The sequence below is a fragment of the Trematomus bernacchii genome, unplaced genomic scaffold (genome assembly GCF_902827165.1).
Source record: "Trematomus bernacchii unplaced genomic scaffold, fTreBer1.1, whole genome shotgun sequence".
Taxonomy (NCBI): domain Eukaryota; kingdom Metazoa; phylum Chordata; class Actinopteri; order Perciformes; family Nototheniidae; genus Trematomus; species Trematomus bernacchii.
The window spans coordinates 6,708,952-6,729,801 of NW_022988050.1; the positions used below are offsets into that span (position 1 = coordinate 6,708,952).

The following is a 20,850-nucleotide window of genomic DNA, read 5'->3' on the forward strand; positions in this document are numbered from 1 at the left end:
TCATGTGGTGTAGAGTTCAATTACTGAGTAGAGTCTGATGTTTTTGACATATGAATGTCAGTGTTTGTTTCTATTTTTCTAAAAAGTTTGTTTTACAGTAGTTATAGCAGGTTAGTCCTCAAGGGTACAGAGGCAGGCACTACTTCAGGGGCTTATTGTTATTTATAAGAAATAAAGATCTATGTTTGGTACTCAAAACAGGATTAAACTGAATGAGCTGCCCTAACATGAGCTGCCCTGTTAGCATGTCCAGCTAACTAGCTAACCACCTACAGTAGGTACCTAATTCAGCGTTTAACTGTTAAAGTTGTAACTTTTACATTTCATTCATTTGAAAGTATAAACAACAAGCATATACAGTATATAGCCTTTGTTATACTTGTTCTACTTTGTAAACTTGATTAGACTACCTGTCTATCATTAGACTGTAAACAGGGGCAAGATAAAATAAAAGAATACAACTACTCTGGCTCCATACTCCATGCACACGAGAGTATTATCAATTCCTATTAATTGTAAAATGTTTTATGGTTTATTTTTTACTTGACTTTGAAGCAGAAATAACTCAGTAAGCCTATACTTTTACACACAGCTAACTGAAGCTAACGTTTTAGCTTTTTCTTTAGTAGTACAGAACGTGGACAGCCATGACTGTCGTCCGGGCTTTACATTTTGTCTATTTTTTACATTAACCGAAAATGATTTTTAAAACACAGACACATCTAAGAAAACATCAAAAGGTAACAGTGTAGGCTGAATACTGTGGGTGATTTCATACATTCCAGTATCTAAGAACAGTATGACACCGGATGACACCCCCTCTGATCTTAGCCCCACCTTTTCCTTTAATAAGGTCTCTCTTCTTTATCCCCCTTCTGTCTGGTATTTCAGTAAAATGCTCAAACACTGAGGCCCACTGTAGCAAGGGGCCTATTCATAAGGCCGAGAGACAGTGAAGGGAAGCACAAAGAGCTCCCCACACAGGGGAGAGGGCTGTGAGCTCAGCGCTGACCCCTGAAGGATGTGTGTGGGCTGTACCCAGACTCAGACACAGAGGCCCCGCCGACTCAGGGCCCATGCTCCGCCCTCCATTGGACTTGACCTTACACTAAACCCTAACAACTCCCAAAACAACCTCAAACAGACTTGTAGCTGTCAACATCAACTGGATGAGAGTTATGACTGAATGACATAAAGTCTGAATGGTTATCGACTTGATGCCAGCTAAAGACCACTGAAGAGTGTCTCCCATGTTAAATGTTGGCATACAGCTCACAGCTTGAGGCACGATTCCCAGCAGTGAGAATGAAATAGCTAACAAACTCGCAGCCGAATTTAGTGTTAAACGAAAAGTCATTGAGTTTAACTTTCAGCCATAAATTAAAGTATAATGTGCAAAATATTTCTGCCTGGAAACTTCACAGGCTTTATATCACTCGTAGCTCTTCTCTTTCTTGCTGATGGGAACTGTCACAGCTCTGGTCTCAAGCCATTGTTTTTATATTCTCACTGCAAGAAACATGTAACACCATTTAGCATAAAGGAATTTGACTTTGCTCTACCTCTGAGACCTTCTCGTCTGTCTGCTTGCAGTGCTGGACCAGCTCCTGATGGAGCTCCACCGCTTCCTGCTCATCCTGGATAAGGAGACCCTGAGTGGGAACGCCACCATCCAGAAGGGCTTGCTCTCTGATCTCCTCCGGTCCTACAGTTCCTCCAATGGTATGAATTAACAATATAAGTGCTGGCTGTTGAAAATTGCGGGAAGGCACCATGGACATGACTCTTTGGTTTTATTTGTTATATATTTAAAAGAGCATATTCAAAGAGCCTTTACCGATATAGATTATTTGCTAACTGGCTTAACATTTCAGTCCTAAAAACCTTTTATCAACCTGAACTCACCATGTAGTATGTGCCATATACATACGTCTGCAATCTAGGTGCATACCTATAACATTCCTTATCATCTTTAAAAGCCCCTTAACTTTATTAATGAATAACAAAAACTTGGCAGTGTACAAATAAGGAAATAGGTTCCTCAAACTGTATGATCTAGCTCTCACTATAAAAAATGTTGAGGAACTGATTTAAGTGTCTGAAGTCAGAGGTGGGAGAAGAATAAGTACTTATTTAGCAAATTGGTCCATCTCAGATTAATATATATGATATGTTTTGATTATAATTACTGATGCATTAAAGTGTTATCAAAGCTGGTAAAGGTGCAGCTAGTTTGAATGACGTTGTATACTGCAGGGTAGCTTGTGAATTTAGTCCAGGTGTAACTGAAGTCTTATTTTTCATTAATTCAAATCTGCAAAGTAACTGAAGGTACAAAATAAATGTGTAAAAGTACACAATTGAACTCTGAATGTAGCATAACATGGAAATACTCAAGTTAAGTACAAGTATTTCAAATGTGTACTTAAGTACAGTTCTTAGATTCCTAGCTCCAAGAAATATAAGATCCCATCGACCCTTTTTGAATAATTAAGGAAGGTACATTGAAAATACCAAGCATGGTCTATTAACCTTCGTACATAGGGATATCATGAAGGATATACGCAACGAAAGCTTGGTTGTTTTGAGAAAAAAACAAGTAGTCTAAAACCTTTCCTCTGTGTTCCTTTAATATGTTTCTTAAACGTGTTGTATTTGTGATGACCTAACATTTATTGGTTGAGGTTTAACCACAAATATTTAACCATGGGTCATTTAAAAACTCAAGCAGTAAGCCTGCATTTATGCAAAGCACCTTATGTAACATGTGGTCATGCCCTGCGTTTCCCACAAGTCAATGAGCTTACACTGTCGGCTACCAGTCTTTTATTATTATTTTGGTTACTTAAAACCACATTGGGATGTTTGAATGAACTATTTTTGCTTGCATTTCTACTTTCCTTGCAAAAGTATCAGAATGACATTTATTTATATTTTGTAAATACTTGTGGTTATTAACTTAAGGCTTACAAGCTAGATGTAATTGAAGTTCCTCTCGCTTCATTATATAGTGATGCATGGACCGTTAATGTTTCCTGTCAAACAGCTAAAGACAAGTTTGTTGTTCATGCTCACTGGCTCTGACACTCAACATGAAAATGTGGCAACCGCTGGTGTGCTGATGTGATTAATGGTGCCTGGAAGTCAGTTACGATGTGAACCAGTGCTACACCGAGCCCCGTTAAGCCTCTGCCCCTACAGTAGGTGTGTGATAAATTGGAAATAATAAACGACTGTTGCTCCTTCAGAAATCTTAGCTTTGTGTGATGTAAAGAAAAGTAACTTTGAGCTATGAAAACATTAGACGGCACAAAAATCCCTGCTTCATGATTTTTACAACAAAAATACTGGGCACTTTTATAGTGACCCAATTCTTTTACTGCCATTTTTATATTGAAAAAGGCAACATGGGTTTTGCTTCTCTTTCTCAGTGTTTCTCTGTTCCAAATACACACGTACACACACGCACGTGTACACACACACACACACACACACACACACACACACACACACACACACACACACACACACACACACACACACACACACACACACACACACACCAGCAGTCGTGCTTTTCCATGTTCAGGTCCTGGACTCGTCTCCGTACTTCCTCTCCTGGCTCCAAGCTGTATCATTTTTCCGAAGCTGCATTTATCCCTTGAGGACGCTCACTTCCTTTAAGCAGCAGCTTATAAATAGCATTTCGACTCTGTTCCCCGAAAATCTGTTTTCACTGTACAGGCAAAACATACTTTCAATCTGCTGTTGTTTGGTTTCACCTCGCAATATCAATTTCAAAGGAGAAAGCTTCTCCAGAGTATCACACAAGGTTAGAGTTTTGTTTGATTTCCTCTCAGGGTATAAACTTAGTCAGCTAAAATATTTAATTCAATTAAACAACCTCCCTTAAAACTGTGCTGAAGCTCCGGAACAAATTCCCAGAACAGGTCACTGCAACCAGCTGGAGCCTGCTACCCTGAAACCACACAGTTTATTGTTTAAGAAAAGACATTCAAACTGTTTATGTGGCAATGTTATGGCGACGTCTTCGCCAGCTTATAATTATTCCACCATGCTAAGACCAACGTTTAACCGAACACAGTCCTTTTCTCACTACGCTGACTTCAGCATCAATGTATTACATGAGGTTTCATCATCTCATGCTCACACTAACCCATAAACATTTGAGTGCAAAGAGAAGGCAAGTTCAATAACCGCTCTGATCACTTGTTCAGCAATGTTTAACTCCTCACATCATGTGAAGCACTTCCGATTCACTGTGCTTTTGTATTTGTCACAGGAAACCAAATTATATTTTAATATTGCCCAATAATATGCCTATTAAACTGAAAAAAAGATTGCTTCAAAAAATACTGCTGTCATTATTATTTGTCAATACAAGTTTCATGCAAATACTGAGTGGAAATATATTGTAAAACCAAACCACAGTCCTATGTTTTGGTTATATCAAAACTCTTTTGGACTGGACTCAGCAGATGTAACATGTTCAGGAACTTCATCATATATTTAGTTGTGCTATCTTCAAAACCTCAAAGATAGAAAATTGACACAGCGCTCTATCTGTGCAAAGTTTTCTGACTAATGTCCGATGAATGCCAGTCACGGTGAGAGTGGGTGTCAATAATGGCCCCATCTGTCCACACAATAGGCTACTTGTTTGGGTCAAGTCCCCCCTTTAATCATAGACTTTTGACTAACATGATGAAAGTTTGTTTGGCACTGGAGGTACATTTTCCTGTCAAGTAGTATCAAATGTCCTCTTGGTTCTTTAAATAATGTGATGATAGTGTTTGTTGTAGCTACCCCAAATGTGCCACTGCTAAAGCGTGCTTTCTGTCTCCATGCAGGTGCTGATGAAGAGTATATCTACATGAACAAAGTCATTGGTAAGGACAAAGGTGGCAAAGGTGTGAGTTTCATAAGGCTCCTCTCTGTGTGATACTGATACTTGAAGATGATTTCTTTCCCCTTTATAATAGCTGAAATATAATCTATAAAGAAAAAGAGTTTTATCCTTGCCAGCTGTGTGGCTCTATATATTTCAGTGTAAGTTGGACCACCAACTGCTGGATGGATTGCCATGAAATGTAGTACAGTGGCTATTTTAATGCTCAAGACACGTTAATTCTTAATTACTTTAGTGATCCCTTAACTTCTACTTGTGACACCAGTAGGCCAATATATATAACCAGTGAAATGCTTCATAACATGCCTGCTAAATATTATAATTGTAGCTTCATCATGACCATGCTACTGTAGACTACTGGCTTTAGCATTTAGCTTCAATAATAGCCTCCTTGAGACACTAGCATGGCTGTATGTTTATCTCATGCATCCTTTTTGTTAGCAATAAATGTATCCTTACTTGTCAAAAAACATATTATGCAATCTGGAACTAAACTTTGGTATTTTAAGGTTGTCCAAGTCAGTCAATCACTAAAGCGTGCTTGTTATGTAATTACATTTAATTTCAATGCATTTGCCTTTCACATGATTCAAGTGTATAGCAGATATGATAATAAGCTGCAACAAGCAGCGCCCCCTCCTCAGCTCCCCTCCTTTCACCCACCATTTCCTGCCTGTTTCTTCAGAGCTCACCACCATCTGAGACCGACCTGTTTTGTTTGGACAGTGATGAAGAATGTGGTTTCAGCAAGCGCTAAACTTAACGCACATATTTTCAGTAACGACACTAGCAAAGCCACACGTTTTCTTTCACAGAGACTGAAGGAAAGTGTGGGTCGAGTTGTGAGAATTGAAATGTCTCAATCATTGACCATTTGTTAAACCTGAGGAGCAAGAGAAAGATCTTAATGTTACAGTCAAACAGTGTTAATAAAAAAAACACTTACAGTAAGTACATTACCGGATATCTTAATGTCCTGCAATAAACTCAACAAGTCTAGGCCTTTTTTTCGGTCATGTAATACTCAATGATTTTGTAGTTACAGTGAGTGTATATTTAAGAGTAAGGTACAAAAACATTTCAAAATAGATCTTTAAAGTGTTTCAAAGCTCTTCCTATTTAAGTAGAAACTAGGTGAAATGTCTATGGGGAGAGGAAGTAGCTTAGACATTTGTATTTTGAGAGATTAACTCATCATGTCAACCTGGTGGTCGGATAAACAGTACAGTCTAGGCAACAGCCAGCTGAATGTTAACTTAAATTAGCAGACAGACTGGCTGCAGGGCTGAACAATTTGCCTGACTTTATCCAAATTAACAAATGTGCTTACTGTACCAGCACCGCTAAAGCTCAATGATTACCATGTAATATCTCAATTGTATAAATATAGGTTAGGTGTTTCCCACTGTTTCCAGTCTTCATGCTTAGCCAAGCTAACTGTCTCCTTGCTGTAGCTTCATTCTCAACGGAACTCTGACCGTTGTTAATGAAAGGGAAAATCCACTGAGAACCATCATCCCTAAATCTCTCATACAAAGTCTTCTCAAATGTTCTCAACCTTGAACTGTGGTGTTTGTTTTGCATAATAGGGTTGTTGCTATCATACAAATGTTTCCCCTTGACTTGGGTTATGCGGTCACTGTAATTTAACAATGAAAGGTCTGTACGGTCTGTGAGAGTTAGGGATACCAGGAGGAGCTGGTATGTACAGTATAGGAGACATCTGGAAATAGTGTTAAATTGACAACATGTTGACCTTACAGTTGTTTGATTTATCCAGATTCTTGTACATTCATTTTTCAACATCCAATATAAATGTTTTCTGTTATTGGCTGACATCCTTCTTTGTACTTTTGTGACCTAGATGACAGATCAGATGCCCTGTTCAATGGAAAATCAGCAAAATATGTCCCTGTCCCAAAGAAGAGCCTCCCTGACTTGCCGCCCCCCAGAGCAGTAAGTGATTACCAGCTTGATTGCATGAGAGTGGATTAACATGTTTATGGGAATGGTAATAGCACAATTGACCCCAGTAGAACTCCTGAACTCAATAAAGTACATGGGAGAGTCCAGTGGAAGTCATGATTTCCAACGGTATGCTAAAAGGAGCCCAAAGACAAATTCTGACTCTAAATGCAATTGACAGTATTTTGGTCTTTGGTTACAGTAAGAACATTACTATGACAAAGCACCCTAAGTGTTCAAACTAAACGGCTATGGATTGATATCACATGTTGCCAGAGAATTCCATTGGTTTTTAATGTACTTAAACAAATTCAGTCCATGGCCATACAAGCCAGAAACATTTCCCACAACCCTCAGAGTCACAAACTTGAGGCTATGTGAAATGTATTCTCCCACAGAAACAGGTATTTAATCAGTCACGGGGCAGCAAACCTGGGAAAGTGAGTATCCAAGAGTGTGTAAGGGAGCTGTGGTGTGTTTAATGTCGGCTGGGAGGCCGTTGGCTCCTGAATTGGCCCAGTGTGACTTCAGGAAAAACGTAGAGAATGAGAGGTTTAGGACATCCCGTCAGGGCCTTTGAACTCTGCACTCACACACACACACACACACACACACACACACACACACACACACACACACACACACACACACACACACACACACACACACACACACACACACACACACACACACACAGTGGCCTCCCCTAGTATAAACTACAGTAGCAGCTGTTGCTAATCAGAACAAATGTGTAGTGTCAGCATGTGTGAGTGTGTGTGTTAATATGTGAGTGCATGGGAAAGTGAATGCATCGACAGATTTGTGACACTTAACATCAGAATCTTTATCTATTAGTGTTTTACAATTCTTAGTATTTTAGCTAAGAAACCCGAAAAACGAAACATTGTTTTTCAATTGTGCAGTATTTCACATTTGGAGTAGAGCTTCCACAAATCCCTCAGATGTGTCTGTCAAAGTCATTTCTCCTTCCTTTCCTCCTGCATCCAGCTGTGGCACAACTGGCCCCGTCTTGGGAAGCCTGAGTAAACACGTCCACAGTGAGCCACTCTTTGGAAATCCCTTCATCTGTCTGCGGGGCTTCCATCCATCTCCAGTGATGGAGTATTCAAGAGTAAGCATGTGTTTCACAGTGAACACAGAGTCCCCCCTTATCATTGCAGAGAACAGCGCCCCCTTGCTGTTGATGTAGTTCCCCTGCATGGCTGTCCACTGGCCTGTCGTGATGTTGTAGCAATCCATCCGGCAGCGAAGGAAGTCGTCAGAAGGCCCGTTGCGCATCACATATAAATTGTCTCTGTGGGCTACCATACAATGGCCATAGCTCTGAGGTTTGATCATAGTGGTGACAAGTTTCCACTCGTCTTTCACTGGTCTGTATTCGTAAATATCTGTAGTGTCTGGGGGTTTCCAGAAGCAAACAAACATCCGCCTTCTTGCAACAGCACAAGCTGCAGATGCTACAGGTCTTGGTGCATTTTTTATAAATGTCCACTCTCCTTTTCCAACGTCGTAACTCTCTGCTGTGGAAATTGTCCGTTTCTGGAATTCGCCTCCAATGGCGTAGAGTCGGCCTTCGAGCCCCAGCAGGGTGAAGTCATATCTTAGTTGCTGAGGACCTGGAAGAACAGTCCAAACCCCAGACTCAGGGTTAAAGCAGAAGCTGCTGTCCACTGTGTCTTTACCGTACCCGTAAACTCCCCCCACAATGTACAACCGATTGTCAAGAACTGCAACTCCCGCCATGGAGGTGCTACAAAGAGTTGGAAGGTTTGTCAGATGCTTCCAATCTTCCTCTTCTTCATCAAGGTAGCAAGCAACCCTAAAGGAGTCGTGATGCCCTTCCATTGAAGGAGAGTGCGTGCCAAGAGCAATGTAAGAAGCCGGAGACAATGCTTGAGAATATTGAAGCAGTTCATCAGGAATCATACTCTCGGCTGCATCCTTCAAATCTTCAAAAGCATCACACAGAAAAAGGGCAGCATTGTGATAAAGTGCATGCACCCCGAAGATGGATGCTGCATGGTAAAGCAAGAGGCAGTTGTCTGAGTCGATGATGTCACAAAGATGCTGCACCAAACACTCAACCTGCAGGAAAGCTGCACACTCAACGGCTTCTAGAAGCTCATCCGGGTCATTTAAAGGTGGGGTCTCTCCCCTGCAGACAGCAAGGGCGATGAGGAAACCCCTTGCATGTACTCCTCCTTTCAGGTAGAGCTCGTCCTGGTGAATTTCCATCATCCCAGACTGATAGAGGGCACTGAAGTAGGTGCTTTTCTTCACAAGCAAGTCCCGCTCCACAGTGAACCAGCTCTCCTCCACCCTGACTCTCACACAGCCCCCCCGGTGCTCTCTGTTCTCCAGATCAAGGGTCGTATTCCCTGCAGGAATATCCCGGTTGACTCCCAGGCCTTCAGGCTCTTCCATGGTCTCTTAAACCCTGGTCTGTTCTCTTCCCAAATCTCAAGTGACAATGCAGCGTGTGACTCGAGTGTATTTTTGCCATTTTTTCCCCACAACTGGTCGGTAAATAAAGGCTTGTGAGACTTCCATTGCGTCCCGTCTGCATGGTCTGAAAATAGAGTCGTACTATAGATAGCAGCTGCGCCACTCGCAAGCGTCAGCCAAGGAAAGGAAAACTGTTGACATGCACACTGAGCGGTAATGTGGCTGCCGGCAACTGGTCATTATCATAACCGCAATATAATTGGCTAGCATACAGTACGCACTCGCTGAATTATTCATGATTAGACTGCCAGCACTGCCCCTTCAGGTCCGGTTTAGTTGACTACAATTCTTACACATGTGTGTTTTCTTCATCCATGGTATACAGTTAAAATGAATACATAAACATGGGGGGAAACCAAAATACAGGTGATAAGAAGAGATTCCCAAGAAAGACAAAATAATACACACCATGCATAAAATCTGTGTCATGTGATATTTTTCTTGCTTCTCCAGCTGTCTTATTTTTTATGCTTCAAACATGATTAAAATAGTTTGCATTTCACACAAGTGTGTCCCACCAAAAAGATACAGAGCAGTGGAAGGATAGGAAAGGCCAAGAGAATTTTTCCCGAAAGCTGATTATTTTTTTATCAATACCTCCTCCTTTGCTCAGAGCTCCCGGCAGGCCCTGTGTGTGTGTGTGTGTGTGTGTGTGTGTGTGTGTGTGTGTGTGTGTGTGTGTGTGTGTGTGTGTGTGTGTGTGTGTGTGTGTGTGTGTGTGTGTGTGTGTGTGTGTGTGTGTGTGTGTGTGTGTGTGTGTGTGTGTGTGTGTGTGTGTGTGTGTGTGTGTGTGTGTGTGTGTGTGTGTGTGTGTGTGTGTGTGTGTGGGTGTGTGTGTGTGTGCGTGTGTGTTTTCGCTGTGCTGTGCTGGATTCTTGGCATGGGAACCAGGGATTTTCCATGTTCCTCCGAATGTTTCGTTTTTTGGCCTCTTTTTCCCACTCTTTACTCGAAGCCCCTCCACCACACCCCTGTTCCTCCTCTGCCGCCCCTCTCCTTGCTTTTGTTATTTACTGTATGCTCTGACTCCTCCATCCATTCCTTCTACCCGATGTCTCTGTGGTTAGGATATGTGTGTGAGAAGTGCAAGAAAGAGACTAAAGTGAATAGTTTAGTGTTGGATTAATTGCAGAGTCTTCTAAAGAAATACATTTACAGACAAACTGTTCATGTTCATTTTCCCTTTTGCTTTAATATCAGTCCAGCTGGTCTGAGGAATGGGCTGCCATACTCCTCCTTAGCCTTGGCCCAAACAACAGGGAGATTATTATTATTTTTTCAGATAAGTGAAATGTGGAGAGAAAGAGAAAGAAGATAGGGATAAGGGTGGGTGGGCGGTCGGGGGGGCTGCTGCTGCTCTGGAATGCCTGCCTCTTTGTTTTAATTAATAACAGATGCCTGAACTGCTGGTTTTTCAACGTGGAGCAGTTTACACTGAGCTTTCGTGTGTGTGTGTACGTGTACACTTCTACTCAAGTCTCTTTCCTCACAGGAAACACTTTTTCTTATGAAGTCCCTCACAAGTCTTGAACTTTTGAAGCTGTTCCTCTTACTTTTTGGGTTATGTGTTCCCAAAAAACCTCTTTAATGGTTAGTCATATAGATGTTTTCTAAAACCACAACATCACATATTCTATTCCCTATTCCTTCGTCTATATGATGCAATCAAGTTACAATATTTGATTATTTATACAAAATTATTTATCTTCAATAAAGCCCTTTTTTGGTTTATTTTAATATGCAAGTATTTTATCAGAGTCAGTGCCACAATTTGTATTAGATCCCTTGAGCCAAAGTCTTGTTTATTACCACCATTGTGAAAGTGGCTTAATTCCACTTTGTTGCTGTGATTCGTGGCATCGTCCATCTTGTATCTCCTCATCTAAAAGGTCAGCTAAACATACTGGTGTCCCTTTAACTCATAGTATTCATGGGGCTAGGTTGTGTTGTTATTTCGATTTACAATCATTAACAATGACTCTGCTGTTGGTGTACCGGTGATAAATGATGCACATATCTAAGGCTTTCATACTGGCACATGTAAATGTAATGCCATTTTTGATGGTTATCTGTTACAACTATATTTGAAAAGTCTGTTTTACTCAGAAATACAAGTTGAAACTTCTCACATCAGTTTACAATTAGGTCATAATTATTATTTGCTTGGCATTGCATCATTATGAAGAGAGAAACTGTAAGTGATATGACATTCTGACATTTGTTTTTGCTGATACATGCATTGTGAAAACAGCTCTATAATGTAAAACTGATGTTACTCTCCTTAAACCGCAGTGATAACATCTGAGTTTTTGAGGCTAATCACACAAACAAGTCTCCGTCACTATGACTGTATGCTCACTCTGACATGACGCCAGTTATTATGACGGCTTACTGCATCTGCTATGTATTACTGGAAATGTGTAAGATATGGTGGGAAAAGAGCTCAAGAGCAGGGAAATCCCTGTTCACTGGAGTCTGACTGTCTCACAGCCCACATCAGAAATTATGATTTTTATACAAACAGATTTGTTGTTTACTATTTTGTTGAATTGTAAATCTAAGCTGCACCAGTAACTCTGGTATAATTATACTGCCACAGATTGGTAACCACCACACACACTGAAATACTGACTTTTTTATTTTGTTAAATTCATTTTGTCCAAGAGAGAAACTTATTTTCACACCAAGCATTATCAAGTTGATTTCAGGGTTATATATTGCAGGAAGGGAATAGCTTGTTGCTGTATCAAACATAGAAGGGAAGCAGTTTTTACCAAGTGATCCCCAGCCTAAATTAAACAAACTCTGATCTTGTGAAATACTTTAAAATGTTCGGCTTGTACTTTTTCACAGCTATAGCCTCCCTAAGGCATGGTTTGCATGATTACTGCAGCTCTGCTCTGCTCCAGGGTTTCATTTCATATTTCTATGATCTTGCAGAAATTGTGACAGCCTTGGGGTAAATAAAATAAATATGAAGGATCACTGGTGGGAGGAAACATTAGACATAGTTAAGTAATCGCTTTTTGTCACTCAACTTGTCGGGTTTCACAGAGTTCACTTGAGAACAAGCATCAGACTTTTGCAACATGCCCTCATGTGACTTTTCCCAAATGTTTTGCCTTCGTGCCACATTAACAGAATAGTTTTGATCTGTAAGAGGGGGATAAGTATAAGCGACAATCCTCTCTGTATGGACGTTCATCTTCATCGTCCATCTTTCCTTCATGATGTTTCTCTATATGTTGGTAGAGAAAAACATCATCTTCACTGGCAGTCACTGCATTTTTATAGCAGGTATGTCATCTTAGATTTTGTATGTTGCAGGACAAAACTTGTATATCTTTCATCTTCTGCTTTCCACTATAGATACGTAGATAGCTGGAGACTTGTAGTCACAGGTTAGAGAGATACAGGATAAATTCCAACTTATAGGGAGTTTCAGAGTATGATTCAGAAAGGGATTTGTCAATGCTCAACACCTGATGATGTAATTCCAGCGTGACATTTAAATAAACTAATCACCAGGAGGTTGAAGTAATGTCTTTCACAATTTCAGAGGATAATAACAGATTTTGTTTTTAAATAAATGTGATTGTATCCCTGAATCCTTGTTTATACTGGATCTATTGTATTTTTGTTGTTGTTGATTTCATTAGAATTGGCAGCAAATGCCAGATGTGTGGTTGTATGACACTGCACAAATGGATAGATAATGAAACATTGCACAACCTTCATGTTTAATAGGCAAGGCAAGTTTATTTATATAGCACCTTTCAACACAAGGCAATTCAAAGTGCTTTACAAAAATGAAAGACATTAAGAGCATTAAGAAACATATTATAAAATGATATCTAGAAACACTCATTTAAAAGCAATGATATAAAATGACATTTAAAAACACTAATTTAAAAGCAAAGATAATAAAAGTTACAGTGGCGTTTAAGATATGAATATATCAATTAAAAGCAGCGGCAAAAATAAAAGTCGTCAGCCTGGATTTAAAAGTAGTAAGAGTTGCAGCGGACCTGCAGGTTTCTGGAAGTTTGTTCCAGATATTTGGAGCATAATAACTGAACGCTGCTTCTCCATGTTTAGTTCTGACTCTGGGGACAGAAAGCTGACCAGTCCCTGAAGACCTGAGAGATCTGGATGGTTCATCATTTAGCAGGAGGTCAGAAATGTATTTTGGGCCTAAACCATTCAATGCTTTATAAACCAGCAGCAGTATTTTGAAATCAATTATTTGACACACAGGAAGCCAGTGTAAGGACTTCAGAACAGGAGTGATGTGATCCACTTTCTTAGTGTTAGTGAGGACTCGAGCAGCAGCGTTCTGAATCAGCTGCAGCTTTCTAATGGATTTTTTAGTGAGACCTGTGAAGACACCATTACAGTAGTCGAGTCTACTGAAGATAAAAGCATGGACAAGTTTTTCCAAATCCTGCTGTGACATTAGTCTTTTAATCCTAGATATGTTCTTTAGGTGATAGTAGGCTGATTTAGTAACTGTTTTAATGTGACTGTTGAAACTCAGGTCAGAGTCCATGACTACACCTAGATTTCTGGCTTTATCTGTTGTTTTGAACATTGCAGACTGAAGCTCAGTGCTAACCTTTATACGTTCTGCCTTGGCTCCAAAAACCATTTCCTCAGTTTTATCTTTGTTTAATTGGAGAAAGTTCTGACACATCCAGTCATTGATTTGTTCAATGCACTTACTCAGTGTTTGAATTGGTCTCCTGGTGAAATGGTTATGTAAATGTGTGTGTCATCCGCATAGCTATGGTAACTTATTTTGTAGTTTTTCATTATCTGAGCCAGTGGTAGCATGTAGATGTTAAAGAGAAGAGGCCCCAAGATGGAGCCTTGAGGAACCCCACATGTCATATTTGTCAACTCAGATGTGTATTTACCTATAGAAATAAAGTTGTTTCTGTCCTTTAAGTAGGATTCAAACTAATTTAGAACTGTTGCCGAAAGTCCCACCCAGTTTTCCAGTGGGTCTAGTAATATGTTGTGGTCAACAGTGTCAAACGCAGCGCTGAGATCTAATAATACTAACACTGAAGTTTTGCCACTGTCTGTGTTTAAGTGGATGTCATTGAAGACCTTTACAAGAGCAGTCTCAGTGCTGTGGTTTGGACGAAAGCCTGACTGGAACACATCGAAACAGTTATTTAAATGCAAGAAGTTACTCAACTGTTGAACTTTTTCAATGATTTTACCTAGAAATGGCAGGTTTGATATGGGCCTGTAGTTGTTCATTACTGAAGCATCTAGATTATTCTTTTTTAAGAGCGGTTTAATGACTGTAGTTTTCAGGACCTGTGGAAAAACACCTGAGTGAAGAGACTTGTTTACTATATGAAGTAGATCTGAGGCCATGCAATGAAAAACATTTTTGAAAAATCCTGTTGGAATAATATCAAGGCAGCAGGAGGAGGATTTCAGAAGTTGAATAATGTCCTCTAGGTTTTTATCATTAATCTGATGGAATTGTGTCATGATGTTTGAATTGATTTTAAGTGGACACAGGGACAAATATTTGCTGTACCTGATACAGAGGCACTGACTGCTTGTCTAATTTTCTGAATTTTGTCAGTGAAGAAGGAGGAAAATTCATTGCAGGCCCTGGTGGATAGAAATTCAGAGGCTACTGACACTGGGGGGTTTGTTAGTCTGTCAAGCAAACAGGGCACGTGCGTTGTTTTTGTTTTTGGCAATGATGTCAGAGAAGAAAGACTGTCGTGCAATTTTCAATTCCAAATTATAAAAGCCAAGTCTCTCTTTATAGATTTCAAAATGAACCTGGAGATTTGTTTTTCGCCACCTGCGTTCAGCTTTTCTACGCTCTCAAAGAAAACACAGGAATGATCAGAGAGTGCAACATCAGTCACCATAACCTTTGAGATATTCAGACCCTTTGAGATAATTAAGTCCAGTGTGCCCCTTATTGTGCGTGGGCTCCGTCACATGCTGAGCCAGTCCATAGTTATCATAGGTCAAATCTTGACATGTTTTCCCGAACGCTCTGCCTATGTTGAGAAATGTTACACTTTCAACAATTAATATTCATCAAACATTTGGTTTTACATTTTAAAGGGTGTTTTCAAATCCATTCTTTAAAATGTACAACTCAAGAAAAGCTAAGTCGAAAAAGTGTTGACAGATGTCTCCAAAATGTATTTTCAAACTGATCAACTGACTGATTATTGAGATATTCTAAATGAATTGTGACGCAGCCAAGCAACAGAGAGTCTGGTGTTTTCCAGCGGTTTGGGAAGGAGCAGGCAGACAGTCTTTTACCACTCAGGAGATTTGAATTAGGACAGAAGTAAAGCCAGACTGCTGATTGATTTCAGGAAAACCACGGGGCCCACACACACATTTAAATACATGCTCGCTTTTCCACGCTCTCACACACCCGTCCCTGAAGGTTAACATGTAACTCTCTAGTGCACGGGGTCGGACTGCGATTGGTTACATGAGGAATTCCCTACTTACTCCTGAAGTGACAGCTGGATTAGACACATGTATGTTTAGCCTGTGGGGAGAATATGTGCGTGTCTAGGTGTGTATTTGTTAACCTGGACATTTTCCTCCTCAGGACAATCATTGGACATATATGTGAGTGTAAACCTTCATATTGTCTCTTCCTCCTCTCATCTGTCAGGGTGTGGTGAGTCGAGAGCCGTTCCCCTTACCTCCAGTTCCTGCTCCCGCCTGTTTAGACCCTTCAGAGAGCTACTATGAGGAGGCTCAGCCCTACGAGGAAACTTTCAATGGTAAAAACTCTTGTTGAATGTCACTCTTCTTCTACTCTTTAAACCTACGTCACAGAATTTTAGAATCCTCTCGGTAAGGCCTAGTTAAAGGAAACTAACACTACGTGAGTTAAAAACCTATTTTGTTTTTCACAACACCTTAACCTCTGAGCTTGAGCTGTTAACCGTCATGGAAACAGTTTGACACACTTTTCTGATGTACTTATTCTTAACAGGAAACATCTCTGGTTATCTGAGAAAGCGGTTTCACGCACTGCAAGAAGAACGTCACAAAAAGAATTACAAGAAGTTATCATACATTAAGACCACATGACCCTATGCTATGATAAGCCATGTTTTCTGCAGTAGTAGTTGGGGCTTGCTGTGGTAAATAAGTTACTTTAACAGCTCACAAGGTGTTTTATCAGAACTGCTGCATTACTTAAATATCATTAAACAACAGCTATGGTGTCATGGATTGGTCTTGTTGTTTTAACACCTGCTGCTCTTATCGCTGACACCCGCTATAAAAATATGTTTAATTCGATATATATATCGGTGAATAATGTTAATTAGGCATTTTTTATTTTTAGATGTAACTTCTCTCTTATTTCTTTTCGTTTTCTTCTTGTTCTTGTTCTTCTCCTCCTTCTTTTTCCTGTTTTCTATGATGTTGTTAGATCTGGACTGTTTTGGCCTCTCAGGGCCCTGGATGCGAGTGCACAGCTCTGACAGTGTGATCTATGCTGTTATCAACAGGGGTAGCTACCTCTCTATCACTGGATGTGTGTGTGTTTATGTACGGCATGTGCACGGGCCATTGTCCAGCATGACCAGCGTCTCGCATGTAGAGAAACAACCTCATGACATGCGACAAAAGTCATTAATCAGTCTTATCTTATCAATTTCCTTCGTTTGTTTTTCTCCTTTTCATCATATCTTTATCCTGTCACCATCTCTCATCAATACTTCAACAGCTCATTTGGCTGTTGCAAGGAAATCCTCTTCTCTGGAGGATGTCATCATGATCAAGGAGCCATACATTGACATCATTTAACAGTGTAATTTGTGTTGCTGCTACTCATGCCGTTTCACCCCCAACCCACCCTCTCCCCTTGTGGCCTCTTTGTTTTAGTTTCTTATCATGTTTTTGTTTCTTAGATGACGGGGATGCAGTTAGCAGCTCGTACGAGTCCTACGATGAGGAAGAGGTGACCAGAGGAAAGTCAGAATCAGCGCAGCACCAGTGGCCGTCAGCGGAGGCGTCCATTGAGCTGATGAAGGACGCTCGGATCTGCGCCTTCCTGTGGAGGAAGAAGTGGCTCGGACAGTGGGCCAAACAGCTGTGTGTCATCAAAGACCATCGCCTGCAGGTCAGTGAAAGACTTTGAATTAAAGCCCCTTTTTAGGGTTTAGTGTACAGTACAAAAAGGTCATAAGCACAGAGGGTTTCATGAAGGGTTGTTTATTATAACAGCAAACCCTCAAAACTGATTAAAAACTCCATTATAGCTGTCACATGATGCCACTTATTTAAAGGTCCCCTATTATACTATTTTTCATCAATATATTATAGTTCTCAGTTATATACAAAACATGTCTCTGAAGTGTACCTTGGTTGGTTATTGGCTAATGGTTACACAAGCCAAAAAAAACATTATGACATCATAAAGTGGCCAAAATCTGATCAGCTCATTTTCAGACAGGTTTTTATATAAATGGATCAGGACAAAAAGTGAGCGAATCTCTTTACACAGAGGGGACACATTTATGTGTAAAAGACATGGAAAAGTGGATTTTGCATAATAGGTGACCTTTAAAGAATGGAAAAGTGTAATTCAATGTAAATAAATGTATAAGTAGGTGTATTATGATGTGGTCCTAATTTGGGTTGACAATGGTGAGAAAGCCCCCCATGCCAAGGAGCCAAAATGCCTAATACCAGGGTCCTGGAGCTGGATTTGTACTATTTCTTATTAAAGTGTTGTGTTATCTCTGCCTCTCACAGTGCTATAAGAGCTCCAAGGAGCAGACGCCTCTCCTGGATGTGAGTCTGCTGGGCTGCAGTGTGGTCTACAAGGAGAAACAGATGAAGAGGAAAGAGCACAAATTAAAAATCGTTCCAGTTGGAGGGGAGGCCATCGTGCTCGGCCTGCAGAGCAAGGAGCAGACGGAGCAGTGGCTGAAGGTAGGACTCAGAAACTGTGTGGGTCATGTTGTCATTGTTTCTTTACCTTATTAACAATAGTTAATACGTTTGTTGTGGGATTTAGATTGTGTTTTAATTCATAAATAACATTTGAATATGTCGAGACTTATCAACCTCCTGTTCATTAGGTGATACAGGAGATCAGTCCCAAGCCAGCTGAAAACTGTGACGCACAGCACTCACAGTCTGACTCCCCAAGGCTCATTTGTACAAAGGTACGCTTATTTTAAACATTTTTGCTTTGGTGTGTGTGTCCTTCTTTGCTCAGATAACTTGTAGAGGAGATCTGAAAGGCATATATATAAACAGTAGGGCTCTGTAACATTTTTATTGTATATTTCTAAAGAACTTGCCTAATATATGACTAATAATTTGATTTGAACTCTCAGGGAGAACTGAGTGAGAGATACTCAGTGGCTTCAGAGAGTGGAAGCAGCACTGACAGCCATGCTGACACTCCCGAAAACAAAGATGGTGACGCTTTATTATTTCAGTTTTCCAACATTTGGGTTTAAGACCATTGGTGATGCTGTGCGTATCTGATAGTATGAAATGTTTTTATTGAATCAGAATTATTCTCCTCCCCTTCACAGTGAAAAGAAAATATGGAGCAGGGTTGAAGTTTAGCAACCTCATGAACATTGGCAAGAAAAAACCCTCTTCGTTGGAGAGCCCAGAGAAATGTGTGGACACCTCAGGTGAGCAGAGAACTAATGGGCATTTTGTGCCATGAAATAAGCTCCCAAAGCATGAACACAGTTGCACTTCCTCTCCTTTGACACAGTTACTTTTTATTCTATAGCCCTTGCTAGGTGGTATTTGAAGGTGAAAGTCTCTATGTGCCTTGCCTTATGTGTACATTCCTTTTGATACCAGTATAGATTTGTCAATATATGTTCATATGTTCTTATATGCCTTCTTAGCTTTAAAAAATGATTATACTTTTATTGGAAAAATATCATGAATCAGTACTACTAGAAAACGTCCAATATACTGTATGTATTTGCAAGTATTATTATTATTTTTGTATTTTATGCACCCCCCGATACAAATTGAAAAAGCATAACATGTTCCTGATATACCTACATACCCATATACTTTATACATTAAACAAAATCATTTTGATCATGCTAACTAAGGATAACCAGAGACATGGATTGGATAGATATAAAAAAAAATACAAAATGGGGGTAGGGGTGGTGGTAGCTTCAAAACCTTTATTTTTTTGACACAGAGCATTTGACCTCTTTTAGCCACCAAGAAAGTACCACAACAGTTTGTTGGATTTAAGCAATAATCAATATATTGATGACATTAAACACATGTAGATAACTATTGCTTAGGTCAAATGACCATGGAACGAAGAAGAAGAAGTCATTGCAAATGTCTCTCCTCTGTCAGGCTACCTCAACGTGCTGGTGAACAGCCAATGGCGGACCTGCTGGTGTCTTGTAAAGAAGGGGCAGCTATGGTTTTACCATGACAAGAGCAAGAACAAAGTGAGCCAGCCAGCAGTGAGTCTGGGGGGCTGCAGGGTCCTGCCCGACCCCATCCCCGAGCACCTGTACTCCTTCAGGATCAATATGGATGGCAGTCAGCTGGCCACCCTGGAGGTAAACCACCACTGTCTGTTGTGCTGCTTTGTAACATCCCGACAAATGTCTTGCATCTCAGTAAATGGTTTGACACTGTTTATCACGTAAGAGTTTGACACCCTGACGTCTTTCTCGTCTTTTATCTAGTGGCGTACAAACTGTTTCCTGAAGATAATATGAGCAATTGCCTCAAGTCTAACTGGAGAAAAAAACTACCGTCAGCAGAAATGGTGTCTACAGTTGATTATAGGAAACACTAACATGTCCTCATCTGGAATTGACTTTCTGCTGACATCTAACTTGTGTGTATTATATTTGTGCACACAAGGGTGGTCTGCGTGTTTGTGTGTGATTGTGTGTTTTACTGAAGGGTGTGGATCCTCTGGGATTTCAGGAACTATTGCTCACGCCATTATTCATTAGGTTTCCAGTACCACCCTGCTACAGCGCATATTTGGTCCTAGGCCATGGAATCCAATGTTTAGTCTTAAAGGCTCTGACACAATTGTATGAGTCCTTTTGTTTTTTCTATCAAACAAAATGAAACTTCACAAGTACAGTATTTACCGAAACAAAACTTCAGCAAGATTATCACCCATTGAATTCCTACAAAACTGGACCAAACCATTATGAGTTGCTTCACACAGTTTCTATTAGATGAGCTATTTGAATCCCCCAGAATAATAATGGCTGTTTTATATGTATCAGAAACACTGTCTAATGTGTTCCTAAACAGCATTTTCAAACACATTATTTAATTATCAAGAGACTGTAATTGCTAATGCTCAGCTGAGGACATGGTAACTCCTTAAAACATTTTGCATATTGAAATACTGCTGGCACCCATGCTGTTGAAAT

The 20,850-nt window shown here is 40.2% G+C and overlaps 2 protein-coding genes across 2 annotated transcripts in view; one reads left to right on the forward strand and one right to left on the reverse strand.

Moving 5' to 3' along the window:
* Positions 1 to 20,850, forward strand: part of afap1l2 (actin filament associated protein 1-like 2) — a 36,976-nt gene that overhangs the window by 12,327 nt on the left and 3,799 nt on the right. The window contains exons 2-11 of the mRNA XM_034120084.1: positions 1,594 to 1,722; positions 4,872 to 4,910; positions 6,795 to 6,886; positions 16,098 to 16,209; positions 17,350 to 17,561; positions 18,197 to 18,376; positions 18,526 to 18,612; positions 18,787 to 18,871; positions 18,991 to 19,095; positions 19,799 to 20,010. Coding sequence (XP_033975975.1) covers positions 1,594 to 1,722; positions 4,872 to 4,910; positions 6,795 to 6,886; positions 16,098 to 16,209; positions 17,350 to 17,561; positions 18,197 to 18,376; positions 18,526 to 18,612; positions 18,787 to 18,871; positions 18,991 to 19,095; positions 19,799 to 20,010 — 1,253 coding nt within the window. The remainder of the gene's footprint in view (positions 1 to 1,593; positions 1,723 to 4,871; positions 4,911 to 6,794; positions 6,887 to 16,097; positions 16,210 to 17,349; positions 17,562 to 18,196; positions 18,377 to 18,525; positions 18,613 to 18,786; positions 18,872 to 18,990; positions 19,096 to 19,798; positions 20,011 to 20,850) is intronic.
* LOC117474071 (kelch repeat and BTB domain-containing protein 13) lies at positions 7,594 to 9,407 on the reverse strand. The gene has a single exon (XM_034120087.1). It carries the CDS (start codon positions 9,338 to 9,340, stop codon positions 7,823 to 7,825), a length of 1,518 nt encoding a protein of 505 aa, XP_033975978.1. The 5' UTR covers positions 9,341 to 9,407; the 3' UTR covers positions 7,594 to 7,822.

Bases quoted from the DNA above. Each gene is read 5' to 3' on its own strand.
- LOC117474071 (XM_034120087.1), bottom strand. From the start codon at position 9,340: ATGGAAGAGCCTGAAGGCCTGGGAGTCAACCGGGATATTCCTGCAGGG.